The sequence below is a fragment of the Colius striatus genome, chromosome 10, assembly GCF_028858725.1.
Source record: "Colius striatus isolate bColStr4 chromosome 10, bColStr4.1.hap1, whole genome shotgun sequence".
Classification (NCBI taxonomy): Eukaryota; Metazoa; Chordata; class Aves; order Coliiformes; family Coliidae; genus Colius; species Colius striatus.
Window position 1 is genome coordinate 20,113,175 of NC_084768.1, and position 20,914 is coordinate 20,134,088.

At 47.3% G+C, this 20,914-nt stretch overlaps 1 protein-coding gene across 1 annotated transcript in view; it reads right to left on the reverse strand.

Annotated features, from left to right (window-relative positions):
- The window catches only part of PAPPA2 (pappalysin 2), a 92,079-nt gene that overhangs the window by 61,113 nt on the left and 10,052 nt on the right, over positions 1-20,914 (reverse strand). The window contains exon 3 of the mRNA XM_062003888.1: positions 1,592-1,737. Coding sequence (XP_061859872.1) covers positions 1,592-1,737 — 146 coding nt within the window. The remainder of the gene's footprint in view (positions 1-1,591; positions 1,738-20,914) is intronic.

The following is a 20,914-nucleotide window of genomic DNA, read 5'->3' on the forward strand; positions in this document are numbered from 1 at the left end:
GGCCACCAAGATGATTAGGGAAGTGGAGCATCTCCCTTATGATGAAAGGCTGAAGGAGCTGGGGCTCTTCAGCTTGGAGGAGACTGAGGGGTGACCTCATTAATGTTTACAGATACATAAAGAGTAGGTGTCAGGAGGATGGAGCCAGGCTGTTCTCAGTGATGGCCAATGATAGGACAAGGGGCAACAGGTACAAGCTGGAACACAAGAGGATCCAAAGAAACACAAGGAAAAATTTCTTCCCTGTTCAGGTGAGGGAGCACTGGAACAGGCTGCCCAGATGAGTTGTGGAGTCTCCTTCTCTGGAGACATTCAAAACCCACCTGGAGGAGTTCCTGTGTGACCTACTGTAGGTGGCCCTGCTCTGGCAGGGGGGTTAGACTGGATAATCTTTCAACGTTCCTTTCCAGCCTTTAGGATTCTGTGATTTTGATGAAACCAGTCACATCAATGACCCCTCCATACAACTCCTTGTAAGCCATTTGGAGAGGTCTGAAGTGAACATGTGTGGCTGAAGCACTTGCTGTAGTAAGGTGACTGTCAAACTGAGCCTTGGAAGCAATTACTGGAAGCTGAAGGAATGCATTTAATGGAGATTTGTCTTCCTCAGCAAGCAACTGTAGCAATACGCTATTGAAAAAAACAGTCCTGAAACTCATTGAGGGAGGGAAACTGGCAAAAAAAGAACTTTAAAACAAGTCTTTAACAGCAGCATAAAACTTCTAAGGGTTGAACATCACGCACTTGTAAAAGCAGAAGGTCTAGGTCTGCTGTGCAGGTGTCAGGAGTAATTATTTCCACTTATTGAGAAACACTTTAGCTATTTGGACTGCAAAGTATAAAGGGCTTTGCCAGAAAACTCTGACATTGAAAAGATGGAGAGAGAGACAGGAAAAAGAGACAGCACAAATAGAAGAACACATACAATACATTTACGTTCTGGGGAGGCAGCTGCCATTTTGACTGTTTTGTAGCCTGCCAGGGCTGATGACCTTATTGATCTGCCTTGAACTCACTTAAACCAAGAAGAATCTTGCTTCCAGCAGGCAGCAAGCCAAATTATAAAAACAAGGCTTAATTTGACAGTCCTTCTCACATTTGCAGCTGGATTCAGAAGTGGCCAGTGCTTGCTGCCTGGTCAGCTTTGGAGTTGCTTAAATCTGGAGTCTCAGCTCTGAAATCACTAACACTCCTGGTTCCTCTCCTTGTCATTAGGTGCTGCAAAGTGAAGTGGAAGATAGACCTGGAAGGTCTCAGAGATGTGAGTCTAAACACCTCTCCAGAGCCTGCACCAATGCTGAACTTGCGGCTCTCCAAGCCCTCTGTACCACTGCCTTCACCACTGAAAGTTTCTCATAACAACCTGGAAGTCCCTTATCAAGGTGTAACTCCCCCATGTTATCCATATGGACACAGGGAACAGGCAGCTCTTTTCCTACAGCAGCAGCTATTGGTATACCTGAATCCTGTTATCATGATCATCTTATTAAACATCCTCAATGTTGAGGCAATCCATGGCTAGCTCTCTGGTAAATCAACTAAAAGAGAAGAAAACAATCCTGAGGCCCCATGAGTGGGGTAGCTTACTTACCCAGGTGACTAAGGGCCTCTTTATCCCACGGCCAAGTGGCAGCACCAGCCAACTCTTCCCTCACTGAACTGGCAAAGTAAACATTGAGGAAGTGGGTGCTGTTCAGCTGCAGCGCTTCCTTCAGCTCCTTCACACTCATGTATGCCCTGCAAGGACAAGCGAGAGGAGATAGTCAGCACAGACTCTAACAGAGCAAAGAGGAAAAGCAAGAGCCACCCATGGATATCCTGGAAAGGGTGCAATAGATCTCTCTGAAGCATTTGCAAAGTATGGCAAAATTCAGCAAGTTTCAACAGGATGGGTTGTGGAGTCTCCTTCTCTGAAGACATTTAGAACCCACCTGGACAAGTTCCTGTGACCTACTGTAGGTGGTCCTGCTCTGGCAGGGAGGTTGGACTGGATGAGATTTCAAGGTCCCTTCCAGCCCTTAAGAATCTGTGATTTTGTGATGTCCCATGACACTACTGATTTTTCTCTGTAAGATGTGAGTTCTTCTAGTGAGGGATCTGGGTAGGAGATAATCATGCAAATCTGAAGAAGTTTTGCTAATGATAGTAGATTTGTTGATTAGTTCCACTCTTAGGGAAGGTTTCCCAATAGTAGAGACAGAAGAAACCCCAGAGAATAGGAACAGAGGCAACAAAAATGAGAGGAGAAACAATGAGAGAACAAAGCAAACACATTGGTCAGTCCTGCTAGGGGGAAAAAAAAAAAAGAAGGAGCTTGTCATCAGAAAAGTGAAATTCAAAGAGGGGGGAAAAAAGTGACTTCCTCAAAGTATGAGGAGAGAGAAGAGAATGCAGTACTCCATCTGGTTAACAAAGGTGTTCAGGGGTCATCCCTGATGAGTATCAGGGCAGGACATGGGAGCAGAGAAGGATTGCCAGCTGGGGACAGAAAGTCTTCTCCAGCTTCTGTAGTCAGTTTGGAGATACTCACAGTCATGACCCTCTGCACTATCCTTTTCCCCAGGACAACCAGAATCCCAGATATGGCAGTGCATGGGAAGAACAAGAGGTCCCTGCAGATCACAGGTACATAATACATCAACGAACACACTACCTCACCCCCATCCCTGTGTATTGTACAAGAAAGAGCACAAGCAAACAATAGCTCAGAATTTGCTCCAAGAAATGTCTCTTCCAGCTGTGCTCAAAACGGACCTTGGAGAAGAGTGCTGCCTGAGTCTCCCCAGCAGACCCAACAGTAGAGTCCTCTTCATATTCATTTTTCTCTCTCAATATGATTTGAATACTCTCTGAGAGGAGGCCTGTGATGTCTGCAGGAGCAAAGATGGAGAAGCACAGGAGCTCCCAAAATAAGCTTAATGGGGAGATGGGGACATCTCTGGAGACAGACCCATCAAAGGGCATGTTTAGTGGGGAAAGCTTCCTCTCAACACTGCTGGCTCTCTCTACTCCTATCTCCAGAGCTGGGAATAAAGAGTTGCAGGAGGAGTAAAGATACTGGAATAGGGATATTAAAAGCATCCATTTCTGAAGAGCATGGGAAGGTAATGTGCTGGGAGAGATGCAATAGGCATTGCACCAGAGCAGTAACACCCACAAGTATGTCTGAGTGTCCATGACATGATGCTCACAACACGGCACATGTGTCAGCATACGGAGAAACAAAACCCAGCAACAGGCAGGAAATGTAGGTTTTGCTCTCCCTCTGCATGTTGGTTTCTGTACAGGTCAGAGATCTGTATTGCATTCAGTAAACCAACACTCCCAGGGCTGATCTATTGGAAGTTCATGTCCTCAGCTGTGTAAAATTACCAGGATCTAACTTAATAACAACAACAATATATCCAATCATTATAGCAGTGGGATTTCAGGCCCTCGAGCTGTGCTGCAAATGCTAGATACTCTTTTAATCAAGTACTACCATTTCTAACCTCAGTGCCATGAACCTCATGGGCTGAGATAGGATTAGGACAGGTAGCCCTAGAAGATCTTGTCTCCAAGTCTCTAAAAATTGTCTCTAAGTCTTCAAAATCTGAGGACCCTGACCTGCAGTTTGAGAGGCCATGAATTGAAGAGACTCTAAGCAGAGAAAACACTCATGGAAAGGCTTCAAATACATCACTGAAATGATGATGGAAATGCACCGTGGTGGAAATATGTCATAAGAATGACTAAACCCGCAGCACAAGGCCAACAGCAACATTCAGGTGGTGGAAAGCATTTCATTTATTCCCATGCTTCCAGGAGCAATTGGCATCTTTGAGCTACGCAGAGATATTGTGAAGGGAATACGATCATTTCTTTACCCTGGGCTAGCCATGAAGATACAGCAGATACACCTGAGCGAGCAGCTTCTGTAAGAGTGGTGTCCTTTAGTACATTCCCTACCACACTGAATTATGGAACAAAGGACAAAAAGTTGAGCACGGGCTAAAGGAAAGCAGGTATGTTCTCTTTTGAGATGTAAAGCAAGATGTGCAAATACGCTGTTTGAGATGGCATGATCTCTAGTCAGGTTATTATACCAACAGACTTGTTTAGAAAGAGTGAGGTTGCTACAGCAAATGAAGAGAAGTAGGAAAAAGTGAAAAAAAAATAGAGGAACAAGATTCAGCTTGAGCAAGATACAGCTCAGCAAACCCAATAGTGGTCACCTTCCCTTGATCTGAAACAGCAGAGACTTTCAGAGGCCATTGCTGACATGGGATGTGTCGGATTATCAAGGTCTGCTGACTACCTCTCCCCTACCAGTCAGCCCCAACAGGCCATCCTGGGCTGTAGACATCTCACCCACCTTTGCAGCGACGAAACTTCAGTCCCTTTAGAAAATCTTGGCTGGACTACATGGCAACATTTAGTGGTGAGATGACCAGCTTGTCTTCACCAGGCCCCAAGATCTCCCACCACAAAGCAGCATTCCCAGAACATTTTCCCCAGCCACATCAGCTTGCGGAGAGAAAACTCTCCCGACCGGAAACAGCAAATTAGGAGAACATGATCTCTTCTCTGTGATGTCTCGCCTGAGCATCCCAGACACGCGCCACGCTGACGCCATCCCTCCAACCCAACCAAGACGGGAGCAGGCCGGGAGCAACAGATAGGGAGAAGAATAAATAAACCTGAAGGACATATTTGTGGCATGACTCGGAAGGAAGAGAAGCAAAAAAATTCATAGAAATAGAGCATAAGGAGAGAGAAGGGGGAGAGAAAGTCTCCTTCAGGCACCAGAGCTGCTCGGGGGACACAGACTTAAAAATAATGTTGATTCCTGACCTATGATATCTTGGAAAAATAGCCCCAAACCCTTCCAGGCTGTACAAATTCCGAGAGCTGACGTCAGCCCTATTCAGGGGGATATTCCTGCCACCCCTCTTCTGGAGACATGGTGTTTTTCTGGCTGTCGCCTGCCATTCCCTTGACACTAGCAGCATTTTTTTGTCAACCCTTAATTATAAATAACAGTAACTTCCTCCATTGAGGGATCTAAATGGTTCAGGGCTGTGTCAGGGGTAGGGGCATCCATTCCAGCACTGAGAGATGCTCAGATAGACGGAGAGGAGAGGAAAGGACCCAGGTTTCATCCACTGTGGCATAGAAAGCACAAACATCCTCTCTTGCTGCTGTTCCCAAAAACTCAACCAAGACCAAAACAACTCTAGAACGGGCAACTCCAATTCCCCTCAATCTACATCTCCCACTGGCATCCTTAGCTTAGACACAGAGCATGTAACTGGCGTCTTTGCCTGTCACTTACTGCCAAGGTCACGCACTCCCTTTTCTTCAGCGCTTCTGTGATTTTCCCAGGGGAGAAGGCAGAGCAGCCTTTGGTCTCCACAAACAGCTTAAAGGACAGCCCTCTCCTCTGCTCCCCAAATAGCTTCTCAACACTCACAAGGCCAGAGTATTCCAAACTACATGGTATTTGCAGCAGAACAGGCACTGCAAGCCAAGACACAAACACGAGGAAGGCAAGGACACATGAAGGCATATCTATCTGATAAGAAGCAAGAAAGGCAGCCCTAAAGAACAGGTCAGAGGATAGGAGACAGAGAAAGGTCATTAGATTTTCCAGATACAAAGCAACTTCTTCCAAGAGCATCCAAAACTCAATGGCGAGCAGCTAGCTGCGTCGTAACACCACCTTGACCCAGGGTGTATTTGCAGCACTGGGAGAGTGAAGCTTGCAAGAAGAACGTAGGAAACAGTAGAGAGAAATAAGGAACAGGAGAGCTGTGGACTGATGTTATTATAAATGAGCATGGGCAAGAACACCATCTGAAACGATGGTATTTGAGAGAAATCAGTTCAGACATAAGGGTCTCTCATAATGGTGCTGACCTATCATAATGTTCACTTGAAGTTCTGTTGAATGACACTAGCTGACAATATGACTCTAAGGCAGAATTAGGTACCATACTGCATACTGTTTTACTTAAAGGACTCGTGATTGACAGAAAGTTAGATGGTGAAGAAATCTAGGCCTTGTATTGCTCTACAGCAGCACAGCAGAGCCACACTGATGCTTGTGAGCTCCTGGTGATGGATGAGGAGCACATGGCTGTGTGGGGGACTTAATGACGTGCTGTCAATTGTGTGCTGTTTCAGGCTACCAAAAAAAGAAAAGGAAGAGGAAGTACAGCAGCTGCACTGTGTCACCTTAGAATAGTAGAGCTGGATAACTGCAGATGGAGATGACATGCATAGGTCATCTAGTCCGACTCCCTTGTTCAAAACTTGTCTAAATAAAACAGTTTGCTCAAGGCCATGTGCAGCTGAGACCTCCATAGCTCTGAAGACAGAATTTTCACAATCTCTGGGCAACCAATTCTAGTATTTAACCACCCTCGTGGCAAAGAAAAAATAAAAAATCCTAACATCTAATCCAAATTTCTCATGTTCCAACTTGTGTCCATTCCTTCCTGTCCTACCATCATGCATCCCTCCTCAGAGCTCTGCTCCATCTTCTCTGTGTCATCCCATCACATCAACTGGAAAAGCCATCAAATAATTACAGCTTCACCTGGGAAACTATTACTGCACTAGATTTAACCACAGTAAGGTCTAAAGACCCAAAGCTTCCTTTCTGATCAGTTGGACAAACCCACACTACACCCATGATCTCAGACCTTGCTGAAGAACTTCCACATCCCTTTTCCTTGGACAATTTTGTCCCAGTCCCAGGGGCAGACAGCACCTTTCTACTTGGGGATGTAAGCCAAGTTGTGGGCTGGCTTGCTCAAAGGAGACTCAAACATATCCCAGAGAGAAGCAATTGTTGCTGCTTTCCCAAGCAGCAATTTCTGATAGCAACAAGGGGACTACTGCTGGTTCACAGGTGAGAGGAGAGAGGAACTGATTATCTCTTCAACTGTCCCATAGATTATCAAGTTGTAACACAAGCCTTATGTGGTTTAATGTGGGACTAAGGCTTAAGAAGATCAAGAGTGGTACTTTCTAGCAACAGCCATCTGGCAACGGGAAGTCTTGGGGCCTCAAAAGTGGCCATTACCACTAAAAGGCGAAAGATAGCATTTCTGAATGAAAAGCAAGGCCGACACATACCCCATGCATAAATCAAACTGAATTCTCTGGGTACTGTAAAGGATGCAGTGTGTAACACCACAGGAATTCCACTGCAATTCAAAAATAGGAGTCTTTTCCCTGTGGATGTTTCAGAGGGGATGTGGGAGTGGGGTTGGGTGGAAGTTGTCCAAAGGCCCTCCATAGACAGCTGGAAAAATACTTGAGACTCAGCCAGCTCCGTCTTACCATACAGCCTAATGAAGTCACAGGGAATTCCTGGCTCTACTTTCACATCCTTCATTCACTGCAAGGAAAATTCTCTTCCTACTCTCCCCAAGCAGAGGGGCTCACTTTCCCCCAGATGCCTGATTGACAAACAAGGAATCTCTCAGACTTCCCAGGAACAAGCACCAGGCTGCTACTAACACCATATTGCCTCAAGCCTGAAAAGGGTTAATGCAACACACAGAAACCCTGCTTCTGAGGCACCAGCCAAAAGACCAAAAGCCACAACTCAATCCATGAAGACAGGTGCTGAGTCAAGTGGCATGAATATTTTCAGAGAGCAGACACTTTAATCTCTCCCTATCAGTCAAAAGAGATGCTTCCCCATATGGTGAGACAAAGAGACCATCTTCTGATCCCCGCCCTGCCAAACCTGGCCCAGGCAAAACCGCTACAGGACTCCACTCCATGGTGACTCTTTGGGGAGTCGCTGCCTGCACAATTGAATTGTCCCTGCTAGAATCTCTGAGTCTTCATCTCTGTTCCCAGCACAGGAATTCCTGAGCTGATGCTCAGCCTTGCCTGCCTTCTGCCCTGGGCACACAAAGCCCACTGCCACAATGTCAACAGGACACAGTACCATCTCGGCACAGCACACAAGCCAAGATGGGTTACTTGGCCTTCCCTCAGACTAGACTTATGGTGGTGCCCATAACTGCAGCTGCCTCACACTCCTGTGTATACCTACCCTGAAAATTCTGATGTAAACGCACCTGGGAGGATGTTGTCTTTTTAGGCAAAAGTTCAAGTCCTTCTGTATTTGCACCACCATAACCATGGTCAAAGAGCTCTGACTCCAGTTCAGCACTATGCTTTTAGGCCACAAACATCATTGCCAGCATCATGACAGCTTGACAAGGCAGCAATATCTAAATGCCTCTCATTTGGACAGGCTTTGGTAACCCAGCCATGTGCAAAACACATACAAGAGGTGAAGGGAGGGCTGAGGAACAGACAGACATCTCCCTGGGATCACAGAAGGCACAGCACTGCTGGAACAATATCCTCTGTAGTCCTCAGGAGTTTCTCATCAGCTTCACTAGGTGTTGGACCCCAGCCAAAGAGCACTTGAGTACACAGTGAACGAGGGTATCGCACACCTCTTGGACTTGCATGGGAAAACCTACCTCTGAGGCACTGACAGTGTGAGTAGAAGCAGCAGCAGCTATTACTGGCAGCACTGCTTAAGAGGCAGTTTAAAATTTACATTAGTTGCTGAGTATCAAAATGTCAAAGAGGGCAACAGAACAAAACACTGTTACGTGAGAGCCTTCAGGATCAGGGGTTTCCCTTACGCATGAACAAATCCTATTGGATTCAGAGGTAACTGTCAATCTCTGTGTGGGAGGTGGATCTGGCTTTGGGATTGAAGTAGTAGCAGATGCTGCAAGGTCAGAATGTTGCACTGGCAAAGCTGCAGACGGAATCAAAAAGACAACTTGTAGTTGGAGGCTGTGGCCCTTCCAAATAGATTTACTGGGGAAAGGGACCAAGAAAGCTGCAAATCACTAGCACGCAGCAGGCAAGCTCCCAGTTAAATCAGATGGTAGTACACAACTTCTTGAGGTCAGATTTGGGAAAGAAAGACAATAACATTAGTGTTTGACCAGAAAGCCCTGCAGGGCATTTTACCCTGACATAGGCTGAAGAATGAGTGCTGCAAACAATGGCATGGCCCAACTAATTCCTGGAAGTGTTTGCTAAAAAGTTATTCACTAAATCATCACTGAACCAGCCAAAGGCAATGCTATTTTAGACCTGGTTTTGGTAAGCAGCATAGAAATTACAGAAGAGCTGATGAGAGAAAGAAAACTTGGCCTTGAACTAACGACAAAATGATTCAGATTAACTTAAAAGAAGGGATGAACCCAGGTCTTGAACTAAGACCTGAAAAAAAGGACTGACCAGCAGACACTGCTGCATCTGAGATTCTAGAGGGAACAGGGTGAAATGAGAATTCTCTGACATCAAGCTGACTCCTGTGGAAACAAAGAGTAAAAGAAGGAAGGAGCAACTCTGCTGAGCAGGGAAAGTGGAGCTGAAGCTCAGTGTGAGATGCACCCCTGCACAAAATTAATGTATGGTCTCCACCTTTGTTCAGGACTGAGGGGCAGAATTCAAGTTCCTTTGCAGTGGGGTACAAGATGAAAGGCATGTTACTGGAGCCAAGCTCAAGATGAAGGAAAATGGTAGCAGGCATTTCAACGAGGGCTGAAGTCCCATTTGGACTGGGTGGGAAGGAAGATGAACTTGCTGGGGAGCTGGCAGCAAGTCCCAGCTCTGAAAGGAATAGGATGTAGGGATATAGAATAAAGGGTAAAAAAATGGGAAGTGAAGTGCAGAAATAGAAATATTCATAAACAAACAAACAAATTGATGGAAGATGTTTTTAGCAGGAGTGTGGGGCAATGTCACCCCAAATACAGGACTGACCTCAGGACATATGACTGGAGAACAGTTAAAAATGCTTGGACTTATGTCTACAGAGATGAACAAAGATCATAATGAGACAGGCTGCCTAGTTGCCCTCTCTCTGACAGACCTTAAATCCACCTGCAAATTTCAGCAGACTTTCAGGTATAAAGGTATCCATGTTATTACTCTCACCCACCTATCCTGTCTTAAAAAATCCCAAAACAATGGAAATACTTAAACAGTAACTTAGGGGTTGACATAGATGTGACCACCCGAAGGTGAGTGAAAACATGCAGTGCCCTTTTTGGGCAAACTCTGAATACGCTGCCAAGGAGGCTGCTGTCCTCACCAACAGATCCCAGACCCTGCTGGTGTAAATGCAGGCAAGGGCATGCTCTGCTTCCTGGCTTTTCTCTTGGGAAGCAGCAATAGGGTGTCAAGGATTCATCTTTGCCTCTGGCACTACAGAGTGCCTAACTTCAGGAAACCCACATTAATTCCTCCCCCTCAGCCTGCTCAGGGACCCTTTGCTTTTCTGCCATGTGCTGGTTTCCTTTCTGGGTGTTGTAAAAGCTCTATTGACAGCTGACAGGTAGGGTGAGGGAACAGGGACCAGTTTTAAGGCACGTGGTACACCTGTATTCATGTTTCGGTGGCTGAACTAAGGATGGTCTCCCACTTGTGCTAAACCCATGAGAATAAGGCTCAGGAGAGGTTTGCCCCCATTTATGCTCTTGCAGCATGGTGAGCACTCACAGGACACACATGCCAATGGGTACACTTCTCCCTAGCAGATTTTGTGACTTACTCTTTCAATCTCTTCTGACAGAGCCTCTTCTTGTGACTTCTCACTGGAGGCTTTGCCAAATTTAAGGCATCTCTTGGAGGATAAAGCATCAACAACCCCAGCCTCTGGGATTTCTGACCAACATTGCAAGAGCAATAAGTTTCCTCCACTGTTTCTCTGAAGGTACAGGGATGTTCAGTGGCTCTTCCTTCAGCACATGAGTATCAGATGCTCAAAACATTGAAAACCACTGTCATGTCTGTGCTCTCAGGACAAGGCTGGCTTACTGCCCCACTTGGCTACTATCTGCCATACATGTGACAGGCACCATGGTCTCAAGGCCTCTTAGACTTGCTCTGCTAGGAATCCTGGCACATCTTCATGTGCTGGTGTAGGTTTCCTTGCTGTAACTGAGGTACCACCAGTCCAAGGACATCTTAGGAGCAGGTAAGGTTTGTGAGAACTACTTGTTTCTACCCAGGCACCAGTGTTTTGTCCAAATTTCAATTTCAAAAAGAAAGAAATCCAGCGTTTGTGGCTATTTGATAGATCTATAATGTCTTCTGAGCTCCTGGAGGAGTCAATCCTGCACTGCAAGAAGCACTAAGACCAATCACTAATGATCCCAAAGGTCCAGTGGTCCTGGTGCCTGACACAGAAGCCATTACATTATGATCCCAGAAAAAGTCCCAAAGGTTTGCTCTAAGGATAGATATCTACACTCTCCCCTGGGACAGAAACGCAAATGTTCCTCTTCTCTTGCCTCAAATTCTCTTAAGAAGGCAGGGAGGGACCAATCTATCACCTTGCCTCCCCTCTTCTCATCACAAATGCCATCCAACATTGCAGCATTGGAGGGGAGAGGTATCTTTCACAGCAGGCTCACAGAGGAGGCATCTAGACATGATTCCATACCACAGACACCATGTCCCAGCAAGAAAGGACTTGGAGAGCTGACAGGGCAGTGGGAAGAGGAGTGCTGGGTCAGGATCGGGCACACAGCAGAGAAATGCAGGGCTGCAGTGAAGCTGATTGAAGGAGGCACAAAGGGAGACAAGCAGGGGAAGGGCGGCCTCTGGCTCTGCAGGGACTACCTGACCTCTCCTCCAAAGGGGCACAGCAGCTTTCGGCTGACGCCGGCAGCCAGCCCATGTCCCCAGAGCTATTGCTGTCTGGCAGAGATGGCAAACAGCAAAGTCCTAATAAGAAAGGACGGCTGGATTGCAAAGCTCCTTCCTGTGCTTCTCTGCCAAGCCAAGACATGGGAGCCAGGGCTGAGACCTCTTTCTCCTGCACTGCTGCTCCCCCATCCTTAGTGTGTCCCCTGTAAACTGGAGGCTGCCCTCAGAGGGGTCAACAGCCACACCAATGGGTCTGAGCCCTTTGGGTCACCTCTTCAGGTGGACCTGCCAGTGCTGTAACCCTTCACCACCAGTGCTCAGCAGGGACACGCAGGCTCTCTGCTCCACAGGGTGTTTTAGGACTGTCACAGCTCTCACCTCTCACACATGGAAAGAGCCACCAGCAATGTTGCAGTGAGGACATCTATTCTTCCCACACTTCCTTCCCTACATTGTCAAGCCCTTGGTTGCCAGCTTTTCATCTCTTGAATTACTTCTCACCCAGAAGCAACGTGCAGGGATTCCCCACAGTCCTACCACCGCCACACACCCACAGGCTGCTTTAGGGTCCACCCCAACACCAGCAGCCCCAAAGGGCTTCTTTCCCAAGACATAAGAACTTCATCTTTCCAAGGTCATCGTACAGCTTTCCTCATGCAACCTCAGAGGTATAACATGCCGGTATAATTCCACATGGAAAACCCTGTGCCACCAAGAACAGACCCACAAATTCAGCATTTCTTACAGCACTATAGCCCTAAAGCATCATTTGGTTCTGCCAAACAACTAAAGCGTGTACACACTTCAAAGTTAATACAAGACAAGCCAAACATTTCCCAAAAAGCTCCCACAGGAGGTTGGCTTTGAGCTTGTGCTAGCATTACTGATTCACCCCATGAGCCTTCCTTTTTACCCCCTCAGGGAGGACAAATCCATGCAAGTCCCATAAACTTCCTGGCTTATGTGACAGATCTTGTGTTGCTTAAGCATAATGGGCTATCAGCTTCCCCCTGGGATAAATTTGTCCTGGCAATCTGTGTTTTAGTGCTCTGCATCTTGGGGGAGTTGATAGCATTTGGGGTTTATTTTAACCTCTAGTCAGTAGCCATGATCAATTGTAAAAGCTTTATTTCCACGGAAATGGGTGTTTAATAGATTTTTGAAAATGGTGGTTATTGACCCAATGGGTCTTAATGGCTTAAAAACCATCTGATTGTAGTATGCAAGAGTAAATGCATATGATTTTCAGATGCATACTGGAATAGGTAGTAAAAAATCCTATTAAATTGCAGGGACCTGGTCAACGGGGAGTTTCCATTTGCTTGTTTGGCCTTTCTATTTCTATCAGAGTGAATCATGGCCATCTCTTCCTCAGACAGGCTTACCATTTCCTCACGGGTGACATCATCTCAAGATCCATCTGAGACCCATCAAGGTACAGGGATGTCTTTCATTGGACTGGGCAGTGATGCAGAATCAGGATGTCAGAGCTGCTGGGCTCCCAGTTGCTCTCGTGGTGGGAGCTGAGGCCACACAGACCATCTGCCATCCTCTGTGGATCATGCACCCCCATTGCTCCCAGGAAGAGCTCCTTGGAAGCTGATAAGCCACAACTGGCTGAGTTTAAACTCCACATTCAGGCTCCCAGTTGATGATCCTAGGGTGAAATTCCCAGGCAGAAACCTTGGTTTATCCGGGGTTAAAGCATACCGAAAACATCAATAGAAGCAAACTCCAAAGGAATGTACTAATTACCAAGAAGTAATCCTACAAGAAACGAACAGACTAAACCCTGATACGTATTTCATGGCATTTGCAAGCACTGACTGAAGTCATCCTGTGTGTGCCCAGATAAGGCACGTGTTTAGGGTTAACACCTCCACTAGCTCTCCAGTATCTACAAAGGCTCAGCACAGGCTGCAGTTACTCCCCACCTTCACCCATCACAGGAGCAGCTCCACTCTCCCTATTGTCTTTTTTGTAAGCCTGCACGAACACATAGACTCAAGAACTTTAACCTTTTTGCAACGACTGAACCTACAGGCTGGTTTCAAAGAGGAGACTCCAAGCCATGTGTATGCAGGACAACAAGGCTGTGTCACTGCCATAGAATAAACCAGACAAAAAAACAAGGGCCTGAAAACTCAGACTTCTAAGGGACATCTATCCTTCCACTTCCTCCTACCTTACACTTCAAAAACACAGCAAAGTAGGAATTAGAGAGTTCAGAGACACAGCCCATTCCTTCTCCTCATCAATGGAACCAGCAAAGGAGAGAATGCAGGTCACTACCTGCTTCCACCTCAGTGAGGTGTCTCTCACTGTCATCCCTAAGTAGATCCATAACAAAGAATCCCATTTGCTTGTTGCAACACCCACTTCCACCCTCTGAACCCCAAGAGCATGAAAGAAAGGTCAAGTGCAGATTCTGGGCACAAACCCCAAGTCTTCTGCATGCCCTGGGTGATAGGACTCTGCAGGGCTGGGCTTTCCACCCACACCCACCCCTCACTCTCAGCAGGCATGCAGGAGGCTCAGAGCATCACAGCAGCATTCCCTCAGAGTGGATGCCTGACCACCTGAGAGTGCATGGACCTAACTAACAGTGTACCTAGTCTACAGGGGCTGTGAAGAGGAGAGGGGAACTGTCACCATGAAACAACATGACAAGGCAAAAGCAGTGCCTGGGAGGAGTTAATTAGAAGAATTCAAAAGAAAGAGTAAAAGATCTAGTTTTAAACCATTCAGGTGAAGGAAAGGAGCTTTACAAGGGAGAAAGACAGTGAAGCGGGAGCCTGGGGAAGAAGGGGAACCCAGCATAAATACCTGGGTGGCCAGGCCCAGCAGCCCAGCCCTCGTGCACAGCAGCATGCTTCAGAGAGGCTTTATATCCATCTCACAAAGAAAGCCCTTACCTTCTCTGGACAATGCTGATGCTGACTGGAGGGACACTGCCATCATACAGAACATGTCTGAGAGAAGGTGAGAGAGAAGTACCAAGAGAAATGGAGAAACACTTGCAGTCCTTTGCAGTTTTGTGAGGCAGAACTCAACAGTAGCAGGTTATTCTAGAGCAGGCTCCAAGCTAAACAAAGCTAGGTATGCTTTACTTTCTGCCTGGATTGTTTGCTTCAAAGCAGAATTTAAAATATTCCAGGCCAGGAGCAAGTCTTACAGCACTTTTTGCCTGTGCAAGGTTCCACAGATAAGCCCTGTCACACCTAACACACAAGAATAGATCTGTAAATCAACCCTCTCTAACTCTTTGGCTGCAGCAAAAATATAAAGCAACATTCCAGGTTCAGAAATGTCTTAAGGTCTCTGCAAACAAGTCCCCAGAAGCCTGAATTTCACTGTGAATTTTTATAGCAACTTCACATTCTGCTGAGGGAAGGCAGAGGGGATACCACAGCTGGGTGCAAGGCTCCTGGCCTCTCCCAGCAGGGCCAGGAGGCTCAGTGAAGTGCTCCCGACAAAGGGGAACTGCATAAATGAGAGCATATCTCTTTTTTTTTTTTTGCCTTGCATTTAACCAGGACCAAGCAGCTTCATCTCCTTTCATTAAAAGCCTCTTGTCCCCATCCAGAGACTAGGAGACAGCAGGCCAGAGCCCAGCATCAATGGCAGCACTTCATTGCCTCAGTTTCCCCATCTGAAGAGCTGGGATTACCTGTGCCCACAGCCCAGGCAGGTGTTTGCAAACAGCTTAAAAGGCATGATCTTTGCTCTGTGAGGAGCAAAGGAAATGGGCAAAGGAGCTTAGACAAGTGAGGTACTCGCATCCCACTGTTGTTCAGTGGAAAGCAGGTGTCCAGCTTTTCACCAGGTGTCTCCCCCTTTCCCACCCATCTCCCACAGCATCTTCCTGCACACGATGGGTCTCCAAGAGCTGGTGGGAAAGAGTAAGATCTGTGGACTGGATGACTGTGGTGAAGATGACCATATAGCACTTGTGTCAGCAATCATGTGCCACAGTACTGCATAAAGCCTGGCTCCAGCCAAAGAGCTGGGACTGATGCACATCACCACCAGCACCATCCTCAGCACAAGGTCTTAGGAAACAGGATACATGTGGAGCTTTCAGCTAGTACCCATCAGGGCTGGAGAGAAACATGGAGAAACACCTAGCAGGAGGTGGCCCAGTTCCCTCCTGAGAGAAGGCATGGCTGGTGCAGAGTGGCCAGACCACACACTGGTTTCTGCATGGGTGGGTAGACAGAACCTCGAGCTTGAGGTTACCTCCAAAAACTATCCTAATGAGCACCAAGAGACAAGAAAGTCATTGTCTTCTTAGTCCATCCCCCCCAACTTGTAAAGCAGCAGAGAAGGCAACAGACATTGCAAGGCTGGGGAAGGACTTCTGATGATGCTCAGGTGACCCCACAGCAGGCTGCAATGCACATGCCCATCCATCAGTGAGGTAGCACAGCCTGGCAGCAGAGTTCAGTGAAAAGGTGCCCCAAGACCAGGATGCCAGCTTTGCAGCCTCTGGCCTGCCTCATCTGTTCACACTGAAAGCTCCTGGCCACTAGCAGGAGAACTCATAAAACTTAATTTGCTGAGCAGCTGATGCTTCCAGGAGCATTAACCTAAGAGCTCCTGGTTCCTCTGCAAGGGGAACTATGCAGCCACACACCTCCCAGGTACTCTTCACCATGATGGTCTTGCCAAAATACAATCCAAAACTTTGCTACATTCACCCTAAACTTCTCAAAGAGCAAAAATCTGTAGCCTTGATATCAGTAAGGAAAGGGACTGAGAGAGAGAAAAGGAGGAAAAGAAATCTATTCAAGCCAAATATCTCTCCCCAGCTGCCTTTATTTTTTTTTAAATAAAGGGAAAAACCAAGTCCCAAACCTCCAACCTATTTTTAGGCCCAGGCAATTGGGTGCCCGAGCCAGAGCGCAGTGCACACAAGCCAGCATTCTAAAAATACCTTCCTTGCAGACATAAAAAGGACACAAGCTAATTTATTGGAGAAGTTCTGTAACGTAACGATCACACGTTAACCACAAACCAAAACAAGATCCGAGGCTCTGCCTCTGGTCCCTCGCACAACCCTCGGGGCAGGCGACAGTCGCAAAGTCTCAGCATCCTTATCCTCCCCAAGTCCTCTGTCCTGCACTGTCTCAGTGGGTTTGGGCTCTACTAGACCCGATTCCTCTTGCCCCATCACCCTCTGCAAAAGGGTAATTTGATTTCCTGAGGAACAATGGCAGCTGGGCCAAGGAAAACTAAAAGCAGTGTGTTGGCTTAGTGACTCCTATGGCCACAGCTCAGCCTGCCAACCCAAATGAAGGTTCAGCTATCCCAGAGACCCCATCAACAGCTCCAGCCGCCCTGCCGGGTCAGTTCCTGGGGTCTCACCAGCCTCGCCAGGGTCTCAGCTGGTGTCCTCCACCCACAGACAAGGGTACAGACAGAGGAGAAGGACCTCTGGGAGAGCTGAAAGTCAGGACAAAGAGTGACTCCACCCCCCCCAGCCATCAGACACACGCTGTTCCTTCACAATTGCCATCCCTATACAATCAGCCCCCCTCAAGTGAGCTCCCAAGACAGTGGGATTTGCTAGAACAATAGCTCACATCTGGGACAGCTGTTTTCCCCAAAAGCACCCAGGCTGCCCAGGGCCATGTGCCAGAGGTCCTCTCCCTCACTCATACACAGATCCTGCTCTCCCTCACCCATGGAGATGCAGTCACCCTGGAGGAATCTGGCAGGTTCCTCGAGGAATAAGCCTTCTGGCAGCTCTAGGCTTGCAGGAGCAAGCAAGACATCTTCCAGCAGAGGCTTATTGGAAATAATCACAGGATGGTGGGGATTGGAAGGGACCTCTAGAGATCATCCAGCCCAACTCCCTACTAAAGCAGGTTCCCCTCCATCAGGTTGCATGGGAACGTGTCCAGGAGGTTTGAAAACCTCCAGAGAAGGAGCCTCCACACCCTCGCCTCAACAGGAAAGAAGTTTCACCTTGTATTTAAGTGGAACTTTATGTCACAGCTTTTGTCCATTACTCCTTGTCCTGCTGCTGAACACTAAAGTGTCATCCCATCCTCCTGACATCCACCCATGAGGTTCCCCCTCAGTCTTCTTCAGGCTCAACAGTCCCAGGTCTCACAGCCTTTCCTAATGAGACAGATACTCCACTCCCTTGATCATCTCGGTAACACCCTGAGCTTTCTGCCTTTAGAAGAAAAGGAGGGCATTGCTATACATTTTATTTCCTGCTTTTAGCACCCCAAAACACACAGAAGAATGTTTGTGCACAGGAGCAATATGCTGCAGCTTGCCATACACAGCAAGCTGCTTTGGCCAGCTCCAAAGCCAGGAGATGGGAACTCACCCTTGGACATGAACACCTCTGTACCCTTGTGCTCCTCTTCAAGCCCTGCTCCTCTTCTCTCTAGGGTAACACAACAGCTCTTATCCTACCAGAAACTCTCTGCTCTTGACCAGTGCCCCCAAAGCCCGCAAACCCTAGGACAGCTGCACCTTGGTGCCACCTCCTCCTGGAAAGTAGTCACTGTCACTGCCCTGATGCCACATTAGAGGAGCTGAGCCACATCCTCTCTCACTACATGTGCCTTAGAGAGCAGGCATCCATGCTGGAGCCACCATCACCAGCTCCTCTGCCACTCCTGACCTGGGGGTCCGTTTGTTCTCCCTGGTAACAAACAATAGAATAAGACAAAATGGCCTCAAGTTGCTCCAGGGGAGGTTCAGGCTGGATCTGAGGAGGAATTTCTTTCCTGCAAGGGCTGTCAGGCATTGGAATGGGCTGCCCAGGGAGGTGCTGGAGTCACTGTCCCTGGAGGGGTTTCAGAGATGGGTGGATGTTGCACTTAGGGAAATGGTCTAGTGGTTGATAGGGCTGGGACAAAGGCTGGGCTTGATCTTAAAGGTCTCTTCCAGCTGAAATGATTCTGTGACCTCTCATCATTTGAGATTACAGCCCATAGCTATCCTTTCTTTTTATCTACTAGCCTGGGATGAAACAGTTATAATCTCCCTTTCCCACACCTTTGTGAGGCCCAAAAGAGGCCTTGTTGGTGCCCAACTGGTAGGCTCATTCATTATAAAGTTTGGGAGATACAAAAGTCACAAGGACAGACAAGTGCATCACATGGAAGGAAAGGAGCAGCCTTCACAGCAAACAGGAACAAGAAAGGAAAAGTAGGAAGACCAAGCAAACAAAATGTATCTTGCAGGGACAGCAAATGAGACCAAGGTGTGCAGGTTCCCCAGTGGCATAAATGTAAACATACTGTAAATAAATGTAAATAAATACAAGCCCACCATGCATGCATGACCTCACCACCCTGAGCCCCTCTTTCGGAGAGCAAAATCCCACTGTTGGGCTCATCTTTGGCACAACACACCAGGCTTAAAGTGGTAATAATATGTCAAATACTCTGCATTGTCAAAAGTAAATTTGGAGTCTTAACCTACAAGCTAGGGTTCTGGGCAAACCGAGTCAGCCAGAGGTACATTCACAAGGACAGAGCCTCCAAGCCTCAGCACTAGGAAGCAGCTTAGTAAACGTCCTGCCCACCCAATATAATGAACTCTGCCAAGGACAACTCTTTGACAAGTTTTGAAATCACAAAGCAATAGGAAAGCTCGGAGAAAGGTGGCTTTCCTTCAAGCAAAGAATATGTTTTCTGGATGAGCTCAAATCCAGCTGCTCTCATGAAAGTTTAAACCATCAGGCTCTAGGAAAAAAAAAAGACTATCTACTGCCTTATTAAAGCCCCATTACAGCACCTGCCAAGTCCCAGCAGGTCTGCTAGAAAGGAAAAGGAAGACACTCAGAAGCCAGTGAACCCATCTCTGCCTACCTTGGTGTCCCCAAAGCACCCATCTTCTCACCTTCACTCTTATAAGTCCTGAGACCCGAGTTCAGCACTTCAGGCTTGGTCCTTTGGAAAACCAGGCCCATGTTTAGATACAGGTCAGTACAGCTCCCAGATGTGCCAGAGAGAGCTAAAAAGTGAGCAGAGCTAAAGTCCTAAACAGGGATGCCTCCTAACCCTTCTTCATGGGAGGAGCAGGCAAGCAAATAATCTCTCCCACTCTACACTTCACAGGCAGTGAGAGCAACACCTTGCAGATAAGACACTTCTCCAGCCATCCATCAAGCAACCAGCCAACACAAGCAGTAAATGTGCTTGCAGACATCTACCACCTCCAGTTGAATCTATGCTCTGCACCAGCATTAGACACACGAGGCTGCTCCCCAGGCTTATGGTTGTGAGATAATGTTGCACGTATCTGCCCTCTTTCACTGAGAGAAAGAGTAGCTAAAGTTTCTTGTAGTAAGAAAAAGTAGAGACAAAGCAAACAGGTCCTGCAAATGCTGCTTTACCATCTTTTGGGGATTAAGCTCTGGAAAAGACTGCTGTTACCCCACAATAGCATGCTTACTTCACCTGCTTTCCATTTTACACCTTTATGTTATCAGCCCAATCACATTCAGCTGAATGCCTCTCCTCACATCACCAGGCTGCTCAAGTGCAAGAGAATAGTTTGGAGTGATTCAGGGGAGGTTGTCCACCAGAGAATCTAGCAGTGTTAATTGGGATCAGCTTTCAAAGATGTTGCTTGGCTCCTAGTCAGCCTTAACCCAAATAAGCCCCCTTCCCCTAGGACAGATGGCCAGCTAAGCTTACATTAAAGCCCATCAAGTGTCCTGTTGATCAGGTACACTTCAGTATCACAGCTGTGTTCCTCCCAGCAGAGGCCACCAAGGGGCTGGAGATACTCTGTCATTTTTCATCTCCTTTTGTCACTTTGGTTATTTCTGCCATTACTTTGGGTGGCGAGATGAAAGGCCCAGCAGCTCTGCCCTTACCCATTTTGCTCTCCAGACTCCCCTCCAGTTTTGCTTTTCACATTAACCGTGTCACACATCAGACTCTCATTGACTAACTGCCTGAGGGGGACCCTTGCTGAGTGTTAATTGCTGCTAATGAGCTGTTGCTGCTTTCCTTCCAAGAGCACCAATTACAACAGCACTCAGGCCCTGCAAGAAGATGCATGTCTGTAGCAAATGAAGGCAAATTTTACTCCAGACCCTGGCACTGCATTGTCAGCAATTCCTGGAAAACACTGTAAGTCATAATGAGACTGGGTGGAGGATGGCAGCTGACAGTTCTGCCATTGCCTATCCTCTTGTTCTTCGCATGGTGGGTGAAGGTGAATGAGAAGTCTTTGACATGCTTCC